This window comes from Oncorhynchus masou, chromosome 24, assembly GCF_036934945.1.
Source record: "Oncorhynchus masou masou isolate Uvic2021 chromosome 24, UVic_Omas_1.1, whole genome shotgun sequence".
Taxonomy (NCBI): Eukaryota; Metazoa; Chordata; class Actinopteri; order Salmoniformes; family Salmonidae; genus Oncorhynchus; species Oncorhynchus masou.
In genome coordinates, this window is record NC_088235.1 from 82,727,320 (window position 1) to 82,745,119 (window position 17,800).

The window sequence follows — 17,800 nt, forward strand, 5'->3', positions numbered from 1 at the left end:
TGCCTATTGTGCATGTGTCATTCTTTCATGGTTATTCACAGGAATTGTTTTAAGAAATGAAAATAAATAAAAACGGTTTAATTACAACAAATTGTGCTCTGTATTACACTGAACAAATTCAGTGATAAAGCAATCAATTCAAAGCATTGATATTATGCTGCCTGGCAGACAATTTTATCCAAAGTGACTTACACAGTTTAAATGTATGCACTCACTGTACTGTATGTGATCTTTGGGGGGATTGAAGCCATTACTTTACCAAATGGAGCCAGGGGGAACACGCAGGATGTAAACCATCGTTGCCTCAAACCACATTTCATGTGACCTTACTTTCCAGTATGAGCATACTTGAATGATGCCTGGACAGAAATCTTACATATAGTAAAGACCCGATTATTCTAAAACTCAGAGACAATGCCACCACAGTTTGCAGCAGAAACCTGTCCACCGGATTGAAATATAATGAATTGTATTTCTATGGTCCACCCATCCAGCAGACGGCAGTAGAGAGCGGGCTGAAGGTTAGTTCTTAGTGTTCTGAGCAGATGAGGAAGCAAAAATACCGTACAAGGAAGTAAAATAATATGAAATGCTTTTGACTTGGCTATGTCGTTGCAACTTTAGAATATATACTGTCATAATGCAGACAACAATTATGGTATTATGGACAACAATATCGGTATGAAGGGGCGATGTTAGAATCCCGTTGCCGTTAGCCAGCCTGGGTCAATGGACGCGAGGACTTGAACTGTGGATAAGTTACCTGGCTAGCTATTAACAGACAGCTGAGCTCATTAGCTAGCGCTACAGCTCTCGCTTGAAGAATTACAGCTCAAGTTCAACAACTTTTGTATTACCTAGCTAGCTTTCCAGTGCTACCAGGTAGGTCTGCTAGTCTTGCACTATCAAACTGTATGAGAATGGGTCAGTGTCTCGAGCGTAACGTTATCTTGCCTGCTTCCTTGTTGATGAATGATTAGACACCTGCGCTAGCTAGCCAACTTTCTTGGAATGTGTCACTTGCTTTGACTGTAATCAAACTGAATTAAAAGTTGAAGTATTAAGTTGATCATTAAATGGTTAGCTTTCTGTCATTTGTTCAATGTAGCCTGACTTGTTTTGTCTAATCCTCATTGAAAGGGATTCTCCAATCATGAGAAGGTCCAAACGCACCTCTCACACTACAAATGAAAGGTAGTTCGTCTTTGATACAAGGAAACTGTCAGTATGGCATTTGCTGGTGCCCTTGATCTTGTGGACAAAGTGACAATTGTGTGTTGTTGTTTGTTAGCCAGCAGGAGGAGGCCAGCTTGGCTGCCAGGCTACAGTGTCAGTGTGAGCAAATGTTTCTTCACAGCCACTGAAGCTTATTCCAGTGCCAGACCACAGGAGCCAAAGAGTTGCAGCCATTTGACCCATCGGTCCTTCCTTTGAATGTTTTAAGACTGTCCCCTCTCCCTGCAGACTGACTCCCGTCTGTCCCCAACATGGCATCCTCCAGGCTGAAGTACCTGTCTCTGGGGGTGCTGGTGTTCCAGACCACCTCTCTGGTGCTGACCATGCGCTACTCCCGCACCCTGCAGGGGGACGGTCACCGCTACCTGGCCTCCTCGGCTGTGGTGGTGGCTGAGTTCATGAAGATCATTACCTGTTTGCTGCTCGTCTTCAAGGAGCACAGTGAGTGGTCTGGATAGAGCTGCTTCCCATCTGCTACTTCCCATCTGCAGTATAGGAAAATAAGACTTTGTGTTTATGTATACATTTAGGCCTAGAGGAAGACACATGGAAGGGTTATGCAAGTTATATCTCGGTATCTAACTTTCCCTCTATCTACACCTCTCCTTTATGGCACAGGCTACAGTGTTCGGGCTCTGAGCAGTATTCTGAGGCAGGAGATAGCCCACAAACCTATAGAGACCCTGAAGCTGGCCATTCCTTCTGGGATCTACACCCTACAGAACAACCTGCTCTACGTGGCTCTGTCTAACCTAGATGCTGCCACCTACCAGGTAGAACAACCTGTTATGGAGTGTTTTTTTTCTCACCATCTCTACACACAATGCCCCATAATGACAAAGTGAAAACCTGTTTTAGACATTTTTGCAAATGTATTGAAAATTAAATGCACAAATACCTCATTTACATAAGTATTCACACCTGTGAGTCAATACATGTTAGAATCACCGTTGGCAGTGATTTATAGCTGTGACTCTTTCTGGGTAAGACTCTAAGAGCTCCTGGATTGTACAATATTATTCAGTGTCTGTCAAGTTGGTTGTTCATCATTACTAGACAGTCATTTTCAAGTCTTGCCATAGATTTAAGTCAAAACTGTAAATAGGCCACTCAGGAACATTCAATGTCGTATTGGTAAGCTCCTCCAGTGTATATTTGTTCTTGTGTTTTAGGTTTTTGTCATGCTGAAAGGTGAATTTGTATCACATTTTCTGTTGGAAAACAGACTGAACCATGTTTTCCTTTAGTATTTTGCCTGTACTTAGCTCTATCCCACTTCTTTATATCTGAAAATAACTCTCTAATCCTTGCCAAGTACAAGCATAACCATAACATGCAGCCTGGTCTCTTAGACTACACATAACATAGAAATTGTAAATCCAGAACAGTCAAATTAGTATGATATGTTACATTTGTTATGGTTACATAAGACAGACACTAACTTAAGGCAAAAACAAAAGGACTGGAACATCTAGCAAACTAAAGGTTGCGTGTTCAAGTCTCATCACGGACAACTTTAGCAATTTAGCTAGTTAGAAACTTTTTTAACTACTTACTACTTTTTAGCTACAGCTTCGATTGCCCTTTGCTTGAATTCCCTCCAAAAAAAATCCTCACTGAATACATTTCAGGTCTGCTGAGTGCAAACTTGAACGTTGTGAAAATTCTGTGCAACTTCCAGCGCATAGAGGCCTACCATAAAAAGCAATGTTAAAATGTTATGAGATACATTTTTAACATAGAAATAGCTGTTCTATCATTCAGCCTACAGTAGCAGCCAATGTGTGGTGTTAAATGTCGGCCTACATTCCATGAGACATTTGAAAGAAACATGCAGGGCTTGACATTAGAGGTCGACCGTTTATGATTTTTCAACGCCGATACCGATTTATTGGAGGACCAAAAAAGCCGATACCGATTAATCTGCCTATTTTTATTTTTTTTAATTTTTTTTTTGTAATAATGACAATTACAACAATACTGAATGAACACGTATTTTTACTTAATATAATACATCAATAAAATCTATTTAGTCTAAAATAAATCATGAAACATGTTCAATTTGGTTTAAATAATGCAAAAACAGTGTTGGAGAAGAAAGTAAAAGTGCAATATTTGCCATGTAAGAAAGCTAACGTTTAAGTTCCTTGCTCAGAACATGAGAACATATGAAAGCTGGTGGTTCCTTTTAACATGAGTTCAATATTCCCAGACGTTTTAGGGTGTAGTTATTATAGGAATTATAGGACTATTTCTCTCTATACCATTTGTATTTCATTAACCTTTGACTATTGGATGTTCTTATAGACACGGACAATACCAAAGTGCAACAGTACAGCTTCTGTCCCTCTCCTCGCTCCTCCCTAGGAACACAACGACAACAGCCACTCTCGATGCAGCGTTACCCATGCAGGGCAAGGGAAACAACCACTCCAAGGCTCAGAGCGAGCGAGTGACGTTTGAAACGCTATTAGCGCTCGCTAACTAGCCAGCCATTTCACTTCGGTTACACCAGCCTCATTTCGGGAGTTGATATGCTTGAAGTCATAAACAGCGCAATGCTTGACGCACAACGAAGAGCTGCTGGCAAAACGCACGAAAGTGCTGTTAGAATTAGTGTTTACTTCGCCTGCTTCTGCCTACTACCGCTCAATCAGATACTTAGATGCTTGTATGCTCAGTCAGATTATATGCAACGCATGACTCGCTAGATAATATCTAGTAATATCATCAACCATGTGTAGTTAACTAGTGATTATGATTGATTGTTTTTTATAAGATAAGTTAAATGCTAGCTAGCAACTTACCTTGGCTTACAGCATTCGCGTAACAGGCAGTTTCCTTGTGGAGTGCAACAAGAGGCAGGTCGTTATTGCGTTGGACTAGTTAACTGTAAGGTTGCAAGATTGGATCCCCCCGAGCTGACAAGGTGAAAATCTGTCATTCTGCCCCTGAACAAGGCAGTTAACCCACCGTTCCTTGTCCGTCATTGAAAAATAAGAATGGGTTCTTAACCGACTTGCCTCTTTAAATAAAGGTGTAAAAAATAAATAATAAAAAAACGGCAAAATCGGTGTCCAAAAATACAGATTTCAGATTATGAAAACTTTAAATCGGCCCTAATTAATCGGCCATTCCAATTAATCGGTCGACCTCTACTTGACATTAACCTGTTTATCCACTTGACCTTCAGACAAGGAGGTGGCTGAATTTGTTTTATTTGGTGCAAGAAACCACTTTACACAGTAAAATACATTATTACAGACAATCAGACACATTTTGCTACCCACTGCCTATTGGTTACTTAGCTTATTCAAGGCTGTCTCAAAATACAACACTGCCTCTTTAAGTCAAAAGAAAATCTCAAAACAGGCAGCATCTACTCACGACTGCTCATGCTGTAAACACAGTACAGTTCAAAGTAAATGGCACAGATCCATATAAACAATGGTCTATTTGCATATATGGCTACTGCAGCGCTGATTGTTTATGCTGCACTGGTCTGTGTAGAATGTCAATGCATATGGAATCCTACTCCCATGCATTATGCCTACAACAATCTCGTGAATTGTTAGTTTTGTTTCAGTATGTTGCGTTTGAAAGTGGCTAATATTGCATTTATTCGATGACAATTGCTGCAGATTTTCACCTTGTCAGCTCAGGGGAACCAATCTTGCAACCTAGTTACTGCAGACACTCATCTGAGCCATCCGACTGGCCAGCGGTAGGCCTATGGTGCACTTGATTTGCTCTCCGGGCACGTCGGGAGGGCAGAGTTTGTACCTTCAGACATATGTAATGTTTCAAAATGGCAACAATTTGCGCGCAGGGCAGCTGAATTGGGTGCACCTACTGCCAACATCCCCAGACTAAATAAAAAAATGTAGGAACACAAAGCTTTTTATCATTGGGTTTTTTACAGAAATGTTTGGTGATCGACTAGGAATGCTTTGGAGATCAGACCACTGGATTGTGATCGACCAGTTGGTGACCACTGCTCTAGAAAGTTGAGTGAAGTTCAGTCTCGTGCTTCTCTCTGTGGGCTGATATTTCTTCTGCGCCGTAGTCTCGGGGCTACTGCGTGCTGCTTTAGAGGGAACATTGTTTGCAACTACTTAGCATGTTAGCTAACCCTTCCCCTAACCATAACCCTTTTAGCTAACCCTTCCCCTAACCATAACCCTTTTAGCTAACCCTTCCCCCTAACCTTAATCCTTTAACATAATACAATACATAATACCAGCAAACATTAGCCACTACAAATTGGAATTTGTAACATATCATACAAAATAGATGCTGGACATCCAAAAATGAATACATACCATACGAAACGTAACATATATCATACTAAATGGAGTGTCTCGGATTTACGTGTACAGAATAATACGAAATCTTCTGAGACCAGGTTGTAACATGATGAAGCCATCATCATACTTGAAAAAATAAAGAGTTGGGTTTGCCCCAAATATACCACTTTGTCTTCAGGACATAAAGTGAATTTCTTTGCCACATTTTTTGCAGTTTTACTTTAATGCCTTATTGAAAACAGGAAGCATGTTTTGGAATATTTTTTTATTCTGTATAGAGTTTCTTATTTTCACTGTCATTTTAGATTAGAATTGTGGAATAACTGCAAGGTTGTTGATCCATCCTCAGTTTTCTCCTATCACTGCCATTAAACTCTGTAACTGTTTTAAAGTCATCATTGGCCTCCTGGTGAAATCCCTGAGTTTCCTTCCTCTCTGGCAGCTGAGTTAGGAAGGATGCCTGTATGCTTGTAATGACTGGGTGTATTGATACACCATCCAATGTGTAATGAATAACTTCACCATGCTCAAAGGGATATTCAATGTATGCTTTTTATTTTATTTTTTACCAGTCTACCAATAGGTGCCCTTCATTGCGAGGTATTGGAAAACCTACCTGGTCTTTTTGGTTGAATCTGTGTTTGAAACCTTACAGATAATTGTCTATGTGTGGGGAAATAGAGTCATTCAAAATCATGTTAAACACTATTGCACACAGTGAGTCCATCCAACTTCTTATGTGAGTTGTTAAGCAAATGAACTAATTTAGGCTTCTCCATAACGAGTGTGTTTGAATACTTATTGACTCCTTTCAGCTTTGAATTTTTAATAAATTTGTTACAGTTTCAAGAAAACAATCCTGTTTGACATTATGGGGTATTGTGTGTAGGCCAGTGACAAATAGTAAGTTCAGGCTGTAACACAACACAATGTGGAAAAAGTCAAGGGGTGTGAATACTTTTTGAAGGCACTGTATTAGTGTCTGGAGTAGTATATTGTTTTATGGTGTCCCCTGTTTTCCCCTTGTCTGTCTCCACCAGGTGACCTACCAGCTGAAGATCCTTACCACAGCTCTCTTCTCAGTGTCCATGCTGGGCCGGAGACTGGGTGTGTACCAGTGGCTCTCCCTGCTCATCCTCATGGCTGGGGTTGCACTTGTGCAGGTAAACTCTACTCTTAACTCCTTTACAATCTACCTTTTTTTTCAAACCTGCATTTTACACACTCCAGTATGTTTGTGTGTGTCCAATGTCTAGTGGCCCTCTGAGTCCCCTGGGACCCCTGAGAAGGAGCAGCTGTCTGCGGGGTCCCAGTTTGTTGGCGTGGCGGCGGTGCTGGTGGCCTGCTTCTCCAGTGGCTTTGCTGGCGTTTACTTTGAGAAGATCCTCAAAGAGACAAAACAGAGTGTCTGGGTCCGCAACATCCAACTGGGTCAGTATGAAATGTTATTATCAAATAAATATTATTTATGACAGAGCTCTAGTACTGTGTCTTTGAAGTGAGTTCTTAGTGTTCCTTCCTCCTCACTGAAACCCTGCGTTTTTCTCTCAGTGCCAAATGAGTCTTCCTGCTGAGTTTTTATTTTTTACAGCCGAACATGTGAAGCGTGTGTTAATTTTCCTGCGATTAATTTCCTGGTGTGAACTTGTGCTAGTTTTCTGTATAGAGTTTCTGCATCAAGAAAATGCTGCATTCATCCTCATACACATTGGATGAGACTAGTGTTTTAACATTAATGTCTGTGGATGTAGACGTAGTTTTTTTTCAGTCAATCAATGCAGGATATTGTTTTTGGTGAAAGCTGGCAGGGTTACGTTAAATCCATTTTCCTATCATTCATATTCAGTTCAAACTCACATCATCTGACCTGTTTGTCTGTGTGTAGGAATGTTTGGCCTGGTGTTTGGTCTGATGGGGATGTTTGCGTACGATGGGGAGAGGGTCCAAGAGTCTGGGATGTTCCAGGGATACAACACAGTCACCTGGATAGTGGTGGCTCTGCAGGTACATCTCACTATTATTTGTTTTTAATTCACCTGTGAGCTGCAGGTCAAATGTAGTCAGTATGTACTGTTAGTTCACAAGCTACAAATGTGAAGAAATCGCGTTGTTAGATTCTAAATAAACAAAGTAAAACTCACCACTAGTAAAGATCAAACCAAGTTTATTCACCCACTGGGTCACACCGCTGCGTAAGACAAAGACATATTTACACAGGCACTGGTATTTAAACCGTCCTCCTATGCTGAGGCATCTCACACATCTGGACAGCCAAAACATCTCTGTTTCTAGACTGGACTTTAGTGATGCCTGTTCTTTCTCACTTCATCTGGCTTGACCTGACCTTGGCCCAAATTCCTCAATCCTCCCCAACTCACGGCTGTCCTGTTGACTTGTACCAGACTGTGGCCCTTAGGGTACCTGAACAATAACATGTTCTGACAGAATGTAAACATTCTGCGTTCCCCTTTCTCCGTCAGTAACATGGAATAAGGATATTTCAAGTTTAAAAGTCAGAACCAGTCGTGGCCAAAATTTAATTTCCACAAAGTTTGCTGCTTCAGTGTCTTCAGACATTTTTGTCAGATGTTACTATGGAATACTGAAGTATAAGTACAAACATTTCATGAGTGTCAAAAGCTTTTATTGACAATTACATGAAGTTGATGCAAAGAGTGAATATTTGCAGTGTTGACCCTTCTTTTTCAAGACCTCTGCAATCCGCCCTGGCATGCTGTCAATTAACTTCTGGGCCACACCCTGACTGATGGCAGCCCATTCTTGCATAATCAATGCTTGGAGTTTGTCAGAATTTGTGGGTTTTTGTTTGTCCACTCGCCTCTTGAGGATTGACCACAAGTTCTCAATGGGATTAAGGTCTGGGGAGTTTCCTGGCCATGGACCCAAAATATCGATGTTTTGTTCCCCGAGCCACCTAGTTATCACTTTTGCCTTATGGCAAGGTGCGCCATCATGCTGGAAAAGGCATTGTTCGTCACCAAACTGTTCCTGGATGGTTGGGAGAAGTTGCTCTCGGAGGATGTGTTGGTACCATCCTTTATTCATGCCTGTGTTCTTAGGCAAAATTGTGAGTGAGCCCAATCCCTTGGCTGAGAAGCAACCCCACACATGAATGGTCTCAGGATGCTTTACTGTTGGCATGACACAGGACTGATGGTAGTGCTCACCTTGTCTTCTCCGGACAAGCTTTTGTCCAGATGTCCCTAACAATCAGAAAGAGGATTCATCAGAGAAAGTGACTTTACCCCAGTCCTCAGCAGTCCAACCCCTGTACCTTTTGCAGAATATCAGTATGTCCCTGATGTTTTTCCTGGAGAGATGTGGCTTCTTTGATGCCCTTCTTGACACCAGGCCATCCTCCAAAATTCTTCGCCTCACTGTTAGAGGTCGACCGAGTATGATTTTTCAACACCAATACCGATTTAAAAAAAATACAATTTATTTATTTGTAATAATGACAATTACAACAATACTGAATGAACACTTTTATTTTAACTTAATATAATACATCAATAAAATCAATTTAGCCTCAAATAAATAATGAAACATATTCAATTTGGTTTAAATAATGCAAAAGCAAAGTGTTGGAGAAGAAAGTAAAAGTGCAATATGTGCCATGTAAAAAAGCTAACGTTTAAGTTCCTTGCTCAGAACATATGAAAGCTGGTGGTTCCTTTTAACATGAGTCTTCAATATTCCCAGGTAAGAAGTTTTAGGGTGTAGTTATTATAGGAATTATAGGACTATTTCTCTTTATACCATTTGTATTTCATATACCTTTGACTATTGGATGTTCTTATAGGCACTTTAGTATTGCCAGTGTAACAGTATAGCTTCCGTCCCTCTCCTCGCCCCTACCTGGGCTCGAACCAGGAACACATCGAAACCCTAACCCCTTGCAGAGCAAGGGGAACAACTACTTCAAGGTCTGAGCGAGTGCTGTCACCGATTGAAACGCTATTAGCGTGTTCCCCGCTAACTAGCTAGCCATTTCACATTGGTTACACCAGCCTAATCTCAGGAGTTGATAGGCTTGAAGTCATAAACAGCTCAATGCTTGAAGCATAACGAAGAGCTGCTGGCAAACGCACGTAAGTGCTGTTTGAATGAATGCTTACGAGCCTGCTTCTGCCTACCACCGCTCAGTCAGACTGCTCTATCAAATATCAAATCATAAACTTAATTATAACATAACACACAGAAATACGAGCCTTAGGTTATTAATATGGTCAAATCTGGAAACTATCATTTTCGAAAGGAAAAAAAAAATGTTTTCTTTCAGTGAAATATGGAACCGTTCTAACGGGTGGCATCCCTAAGTCTAATTATTGCTGTTACATTGTACAACCTTCAATGTTATTTCTTAATTATGTACATTTCTGGCAAATTAATTACAGGCTTTGTTAGGAATAAATGGTTTTCACACAGTTCACAATGAGCCAGGCGGCCCAAACTGCTGCATATACCCTGACTGCTTGCACGGAAATCAAGAGAAGTGACAAAGTTAAAAGAAAGTCATGTTAACAGGCAATATTAACTAAATATGCAGGTTTAAAAATATATACTTGTGTATTGATTTTAAAGAAAGGCATTGATGTTTATGGTTAGGTACACATTGGTGCAACGACAGTGCTTTTTTTCGCCAATGCGCTTGTTAAATCATCACCCGTTTGGAGAAGTAGGCTGTGATTCGATAAGAAATTAACAGGCACCACATCGATTATATGCAACGCAGGACACGCTAGATAAATAGTAATATCATCAACCATGTGTAGTTAACTAGTGATTATGTTAAGGTTGATTGTTTTTTCATAAGATAAGTTTAATGCCAGCTAGCAATTTACCTTGGCTTCTTGCTGCACTCGTGTAACAGGTAGTCAGCCTGCCACGCAGGCTTCTTGTGGAGTGCAATGTAAGGCAGGTGGTCAGAGCGTTGGACTAGTAACCGGAAGGTTGCAAGATCGAATCCCCGAGTTGACAAGGTAAAAATCTGTTCTGCCCCTGAACAAGGCAGTTAACCCACCGTTCCCAAGCCATCATTGAAAATAAGAATGTGTTCTTAACTTACCTTTATTTAACTGGGCAAGTATAAAAATGTTTTAAAAAATCATCCACAATCTGTGTCCAAAAATACAGATTTCAGATTATGAAAACTTGAAATCTGCCCTAATTAATCGGACATTCCGATTAATCGGTCGACATGTACTCACTGTGCGTGCAGATGTACTCACTGTGCGTGCAGATGTACTCACTGTGCGTGCAGATGTACTCACTGTGCGTGCAGATGTACTCACTGTGCGTGCAGATGTACTCACTGTGCGTGCAGATGTACTCACTGTGCGTGCAGATGCACTCACTGTGCGTGCAGATGCACTCACACCTGCGTGCAGATGCACTCACACGTGCGTGCAGATGCACTCACACCTGCGTGCAGATGCACTCACACGTGCGTGCAGATGCACTCACACGTGCGTGCAGATGCACTCACACGTGCGTGCAGATGCACTCACACGTGCGTGCAGATGCACTCACACGTGCGTGCAGATGCACTCACACGTGCGTGCAGATGCACTCACACGTGCGTGCAGATGCACTCACACCTGCGTGCAGATGCACTCACCCGTGCGTGCAGATGCACTCACACGTGCGTGCAGATGCACTCACACGTGCGTGCAGATGCACTCACACCTGCGTGCAGATGCACTCACACCTGCGTGCAGATGCACTCACACCTGCGTGCAGATGCACTCACACCTGCGTGCAGATGCACTCACACCTGCGTGCAGATGCACTCACACCTGCGTGCAGATGCACTCACACCTGTGTGCTGCCATTCCTGAGCAAGCTCTCTACTGGTGGTGCCTCGATCCCGTAGCTGAATCGACTTTAGGAGACGGTCCTGGCGCTTGCTGGACTTTCTTGGGCGCCCTGAAGCCTTCACAACAATTGAACCGCTCTCCTTGAAGTTCTTTATGATCCGATAAATTGTTTATTTAGGTGCAATCTTACTGGCAGCAATATCCTTGCCTGTGAAGCCCTTTTTGTGCACAGCAATGATGACGGCACGTGTTTCCTTGCTGGTAACGATGGTTGACAGAGGAAGAACAATGATTCCAAGCACCACACTCCTTTTGAAGCTTCCAGTCTGTTATTCAAACTCCATCAGCGTGACAGTGATCTCCAGCCTTGTCCTCGTCAACACTCACACCTGTGTTAATGAGAGAATCACTGACATGATGTCAGCTGATCCTTTTGTGGCAGGGCTGAAATGCAGTGGAAATATTTTTGGGGGATTCAGTTTATTTGCATGGCAAAGAGGGACTTTGCAATTAATTGCAATTCATCTGATCACTCTTCATAACATTCTGAGTATATGCAAATTGCCATCATACAAACTGAGGTAGCAGACATTGAAAATTAATATTTGTCATTCTCAAAACTTTTGGCCACTGTACAGTTTTTTGCACTGTTAATCATGTTGAATGAATATTTTCATGCCTCTTGACTAAGGTGCTATTGCTTGATCTCGTTCCAATTGTGTGAGCTTTGTAGTATTATAGTGTCCCTTTGCCCACTGCTCATCCAGTCCATATCTGGTGTGTGTTTCTCTAGGCACTAGGAGGGCTGGTTATAGCAGCTGTCATCAAGTATGCAGACAACATCCTGAAGGGTTTCGCTACGTCACTCTCCATCATTCTGTCAACACTCATATCCTACTTCTGGCTGCAGGACTTCGACCCAACTAGGTTCTCACACAACACACACATTCTCTCTTGAGCCAGGTTATTTTAATTACCTAATTGAATGTCGTTTGTCTCTGACACGTGTAATGCTGTGTCTTGTCTTGTGTCCTCTCCAGTGTGTTCTTCATGGGTGCAGTGCTGGTCATCACGGCCACCTTCCTGTATGGCTACGAGGGCAAGCCCTCCCCCAACCCCAGTCGTGCCTAGGGGACATCGCAGAGGGGGGAAAAGGAGGTCCGAAAGAGAGATCAGGTAAAAGAAGATATGAGAAGAAGAAAGTGGAGAGGAAGAGAGAAGTGGAGTGAAGGACACTAGACTAGTGGCATTGAGATGGGCCTCTGACACCATGAAGTGCATCAACTATGAAATGTGACCAGGAAATAGCCAGACAAGGCTGTTCCTCACCATGTTTACCACTACAGAGAAATACACCCATGAGTCATGACCAAGATGAGCAGTGTACTGGTCAGCCAGCTTACCGCACTGGACCAAAACTAGTTGGGGTGGTTCCCCTGTCTTAATGTTACTGTCATCAGCTAAATCATGAAGATGATGGGTAAACAAAGACACCATAATGTTCACACATGACTTGTGACAATAGTCCAGATGTATTGGACTCCACAGACATACTGATGAACTATGTTGCTGTCTCACTGCTGTAGAGACTGTTTGTGGGTCGTTCCACAAAATGTGTGCCTTTTGCGCCCCTTTGATATTTTAAGTAAACATGGTGCACCAATATAACATTTTTAAAAGTCTTATATTAATTGAAGTGCTCTTTTGTGTATATACTGTATTTCTAAAGATGATTATTTATTTAATGTGATTAGTTATTAATTTACATCTTTCCCTAATTTTAAGGTCAACCATGTTACCTGAACTTCATTCTCATTTTAAATATAAAGAAACACTGAACATCTAATAGTCAAACCATAGTGTAAAAAAATCTGGTTCTACTCTTTTTGGCCATTTTCTGTCACTTGGGGTTTTATGGCTGTTTTTGAGATTAAATCGTCAACCCTGTTACTTTAATTGGCCTTAACTGTAGTATTTTTTTTAGATGGTAAAAATTGCTTTTATGAAGTTGAAAATGTGGTCTTTGACAGAGTGTTAAATTACGTGAAATCAAACACTTTTTTTCTCAAAGTTACACTACTCAAAAGGCACCCAATTGGTGAAACGACCCTTGTGCTTTTCCTCTCCTTGTCACTTGATTTGTTATTTGGGGAAGCGGGTAAGGATGACTTTGTTACTGTATTTACCAATCATGAGGAACGCACGTCCATAAAGAAATTGTTTCCTACATCAAAGACGAGTGTGTCATTTAGAAATTCTACAAGTGCTCTGATGCAAACACAGTCACACTCATGCTCTCCCTATAATATCTGACAGTAATGCATCTTCTGAGTGGATATTGTGCATGAGACCTATAGCTCAGAGGATGAACTGATTCCACTGACCCTCTGTCAACACCGAAACATGAATACGCAGCAGCTGTGTGTACACTGGCAATGTGGGACTGAGGAGAACAACTATTACACTTGCAGATTAATTGAAAGACGTTCTTATAACAAGCAAACATGTTTTACCTTCATTTTATTGAACTAAAAACAATGCTTGCATGCTAAATCTCCCACCCTTCCATAATGAAACCCTTTGGAATACCTGCCTACGTTGTCCCACTGTACATATGATTGAATGTACAGTTCTGTACATCCTCCAGTCCGAGTCATTCTGTTCTCAGGCACATCTGTTACTGTGAATGACTGGCTCTCAATGGACGTTTGTCACCATACACAGTATGTGATATGACCTTCAATATAAACAATTGATTTGTAATATCCTATTCAACCCACTTGTCCCTCATAGAATTATGGCTTGGGTGTAGTCACAGAGGGGGGGGGCATGCGTGTGTAGTCGCAGAGGGGATGTGTGTATCAGTGTAAAGGCTAGTATGGTTTGCACCTCAGTAATGAGCAGCATGGGGAGTTCATTTTGTTACATTTTCAGACTGTCTCCTCTGTACATCATACCTGACTTGGCCCACACTGCTGTTCTCATTGGCCATTCTGTAGGTGGCTGTAGAGAGCCTGTCTTCCCCTTCTACCAGTAACACATTCATCCTTGTCTGTAACTGTACTGAGCATGAAGGCTGCATTTAAATGGACTACAATCTTTGTTCTTACATATAAAATACATTATACTCCCCAATCAATGTATTATACCCATAAAGCCACATACATGTACTGCTGGGCCTCTCACACCTCGGGTTAGTCTCAAATGGCCACCTATTATCCACATAGTGCATTACCTTTAACCAGAGCCAAAGGGTAATGGGGTTCCATTTGAGACACAACCCTCTACATCACTGTCATAGAGCCAGAACAGTCTGTAATTAAAGATGGCTGCTCTCATCTCGGTGAGGCAGCATGGTGTGCAGTAGGCTACAGGCTGCTCCCCGAGAGTGTAGCCTACTCTGAGCCCTGCTGGGCCTGGAACACTCACAAAGGACTAGTCCTCTCTGCTTCTCCAGGACAGAGGATGTTATTAAGGCAGAGGTCCCTCTGTGGGTCTGGTCTGTATTTAGGCTCTGGTCCAGGCAGCAGTCCTCTCTCTACTCAAAGGCAGTGGTGGGGATTTAAGGTGGCTGTCCCCCAAGTCTCTGTCCATATTGATCTCATAATGGCAGGATTTCTGGGCCCCAGTTACACCTCCCTTCCCTCTCTCTGCTACTTAGGAGGGATGACCACTAGGGGTGGGCCCTTCCTGGGCCTCCACATCAGCACCTGGGCGTCGTTGGCGTTGGGCCTCCCCAGGGCGTTGGGGGGGATGGGCTCCATGTGGGTTAGGACGCGGGGCTGGTCCTGGTGCGTCCAGCCCGTCAGGGTGGCTCTGGAGCCCAGGGGCATGGAGGGGTCCACCAGGATGTCCACCCTCATGCGCCACTTGACCGTCTGCAGCAGGATCTTCTCCCGCGTGGCCGTGTTGAGGGCCACCAGCCAGGTGGTGAAGCTCTGGTCCCTCTTGATGCGGGTGAGCAGGGGCAGGTTGCTGTCGCTGATGGGCACGGCCCAGGTCACACTGGGGTAGAAGTTATCGTTCATGCTGACGGTGAAGCGCAAGGGCTCGGAGGTGGGCCCCGCCAGGGTGACCGTCTCGGTGGTGTTGCCGTACCAGGGGTAGCTCACCCCGTCTGAGTCACTGATGGCCCTCACAAGACCTTCACGCAGCTCTGGTAGTTCCCAGCTAGACCTGCAGGAGGACAACAAGTCAGAGGTAAAACTGCAGTTGAATAGATGATGGGTTGGAACCTGTTCTTAGTGGGTCATGGATTAGCACTGTGTTGAACTGTAGGTTCACAAGGAGATTCAAAGGGCTTTAGCTGTCTCATGCAGCACATTACATTTGGGAGCCTCTGTGTTAGACATTCTCAAAAAGAACAGAGTAAGACATACAAACACATAAAAGATGTTTGATAAATGTATTTCACCTCAGGGCTCCATACTGTAGACTATGTATGATAGATAGATAGATGGTTCAGTGAGTCAGTGGAATAATATCTTGTGTTTTCCGGCCAATGAGAGGGTGTCGGCTGGTGTGATCTGATGCCACATTCTCCCCTTCAGATCAGATCCATTTGTCATGTTTTTCTGCTGCACCCCTAGACCCCCCCATCCCCAGTCAGGATTAAACACCTCCTCACATATGCCTCCTCCAGAGAAAAACACCCCCAGGCAGTGCTGGAGAAGGCTGTATGTGTTACTCGTCAGTGGGTGTGTGATCCTGTCTCCTGGAGAGAAGGGAGCGTGGGAGTGTGTCAGTGCATCTCTCTCTCTCCCTCGTTTCTGTGAACACAAATGTATGTCTAGGAGCAGTTGTGTAGCTCCTTTGTCATCTCTATTTTGATGGTGAAGTCACAGGAACAGAATCAATTGGAACAGAAGCAATTGGTGGGGGTTTGAATGTTGGAGGGTGAGTGCATAGTTAACCTTCTGTTTGCACAAATGCTTTGCTACACATACACTCACACATATCCACATATCAAGTGTTGCATTGCATTCATGTCAATTTTGATGGCACACAAAACACACACACTTCCTACAGCACCAGAGAAGTGACAGTTTGGGACAGAGCAGCAGAGGGAGGTGGGAGCAGCTGGGGAGCTTCAATCAGCAGCCTGGAGGAGAACTCAACTCACATGCCAATGTCATTGTAGGTGTTGTAGAATTCCATCTGTGTGCATGCCTGGATCCAACCCACCACCCAAGTCTCATTACGGGGAATAGGGGGCATCACTATCCGTGCAGAGGCCTTGAAATAGGCCGTCTTGTAGCGCAACACTATAGGAGAGTTCTCCTCAATGATTGTCGGGGAGTGATCGATAGTGGCGGAAACGTCATAGACCACTATGTTTTCGCGTTTGATGCGCGATTTACAGGCGATGCTCTGTATGCAGCCCATGATGAGATTAGGGTTCTAGTCAGTTGGACCAGACAGGATGATAACACTGTCACGTCCTATCGACTTACAAACAATATGCTTAATATGTCACATTAGTCAATGCATTGTATGCATCCAAAAAGGCAATCAGTACCATTTACATTTATGCACAAAGATAAAACAGATAGGTGGTCAGATCTTAGGATAGGGAAGCAGATTCATTAAATAACAGCAGTTGGTGGTATTGGATCCTCTCTACGCCTCGGATCGCAAGTGTAGCCTATCGGTGTCTGCGTGGCACTGCCCTCTCTTCCAGTCCGGGCTTCCGTGGGCTCCAGCCCCTCAAAATGATTCAAATCCATACGTCCTCTTGCAGGTCTGTGCCGGTTGATGCTCTTCTTTCGTCCCCGGGCTGTCATGTCACAAGCCGGGGGAGAGCGGCACACTCAGAGGCGTCGTGTCAATGGCCCAGTCGGGTGGTTGTCGTGATGCATGATGATGCGGCGCTGGCGGCTCACGAGGCGCGCTTGAAGCGAGCGATGACCTAGACCACCAGGCATTCCTCACCATGAGTGTAAAACGAAGGATAAAACACAGTCAACGCAGGGAGATCCCCCATGTTTTATTCAACGCTTCCTCTGCAGAATTGGCTGAACAACAGACTCGCGCTTTGATAAATCAGCGGGTGAAAAACAAGTGTTCAAGAACCTAGAAATCATAGACAACAGTTCTATCCAATCCGACAATCAGTGTATCGAATTGTTGCTGCATGGCTGATAAAATCCCCGTATGGACACATTAAGGATGCTGTCTTGTCTCCTCTCCCAAGGCGATGCATCGTCTGGCGCTGTTCAGCTTCCTTGGTGCTGATGATGCTGAGTGGACCAATGAACAGCAGAGGGAGAGGGAGCGCGTGGGAGTGCCGGGAGTCCTTTATTTGGCGGTAACAGTCTGTGCATTTCCTCCATGTCTTGAATGGCTATAGCCTATGACTGCTAGGCTACTCACATTCATCAAGTGTCTGCCTGGTGATAACAATAGACCAATTGATGG

The 17,800-nt window shown here is 43.4% G+C and overlaps 2 protein-coding genes across 2 annotated transcripts; one reads left to right on the plus strand and one right to left on the minus strand.

Moving 5' to 3' along the window:
- Positions 1 to 524: 524 nt before the first annotated feature.
- On the plus strand, positions 525 to 13,617 carry slc35a3a (solute carrier family 35 member A3a). Its single transcript, XM_064935270.1, has 8 exons — positions 525 to 882; positions 1,465 to 1,677; positions 1,855 to 2,009; positions 6,584 to 6,706; positions 6,800 to 6,974; positions 7,429 to 7,547; positions 12,177 to 12,310; positions 12,424 to 13,617. The coding sequence occupies exons 2-8, from the start codon at positions 1,488 to 1,490 to the stop codon at positions 12,512 to 12,514; spliced, it is 987 nt and encodes a 328-aa protein (XP_064791342.1). The 5' UTR covers positions 525 to 882; positions 1,465 to 1,487; the 3' UTR covers positions 12,515 to 13,617.
- Positions 13,618 to 13,886: 269 nt separating this feature from the next.
- fam78bb (family with sequence similarity 78 member Bb) lies at positions 13,887 to 17,563 on the minus strand. Its single transcript, XM_064935271.1, has 2 exons — positions 16,506 to 17,563; positions 13,887 to 15,559 (listed from the first exon to the last, which is right to left on the minus strand). Exons 1-2 carry the CDS (start codon positions 16,766 to 16,768, stop codon positions 15,037 to 15,039), a joined length of 786 nt encoding a protein of 261 aa, XP_064791343.1. The 5' UTR covers positions 16,769 to 17,563; the 3' UTR covers positions 13,887 to 15,036.
- Between the last annotated feature and the right edge of the window lie 237 nt (positions 17,564 to 17,800).

What these genes read in the sequence shown, in the direction of transcription:
- fam78bb (XM_064935271.1), bottom strand. Translation starts at nt 16,768, where the DNA reads ATGGGCTGCATACAGAGCATCGCCTGTAAATCGCGCATCAAACGCGAA. An exon ending in ACCTACAATGACATTGGCAT is followed by an intron (nt 15,560 to 16,505) that starts GTGAGTTGAGTT and finishes GTCCTCCTGCAG; the next exon opens with GTCTAGCTGGGAACTACCAG.
- slc35a3a (XM_064935270.1), top strand. Translation starts at nt 1,488, where the DNA reads ATGGCATCCTCCAGGCTGAAGTACCTGTCTCTGGGGGTGCTGGTGTTC. An exon ending in GGTCCGCAACATCCAACTGG is followed by an intron (nt 6,975 to 7,428) that starts GTCAGTATGAAA and finishes GTCTGTGTGTAG; the next exon opens with GAATGTTTGGCCTGGTGTTT. An exon ending in GGATAGTGGTGGCTCTGCAG is followed by an intron (nt 7,548 to 12,176) that starts GTACATCTCACT and finishes GTGTTTCTCTAG; the next exon opens with GCACTAGGAGGGCTGGTTAT.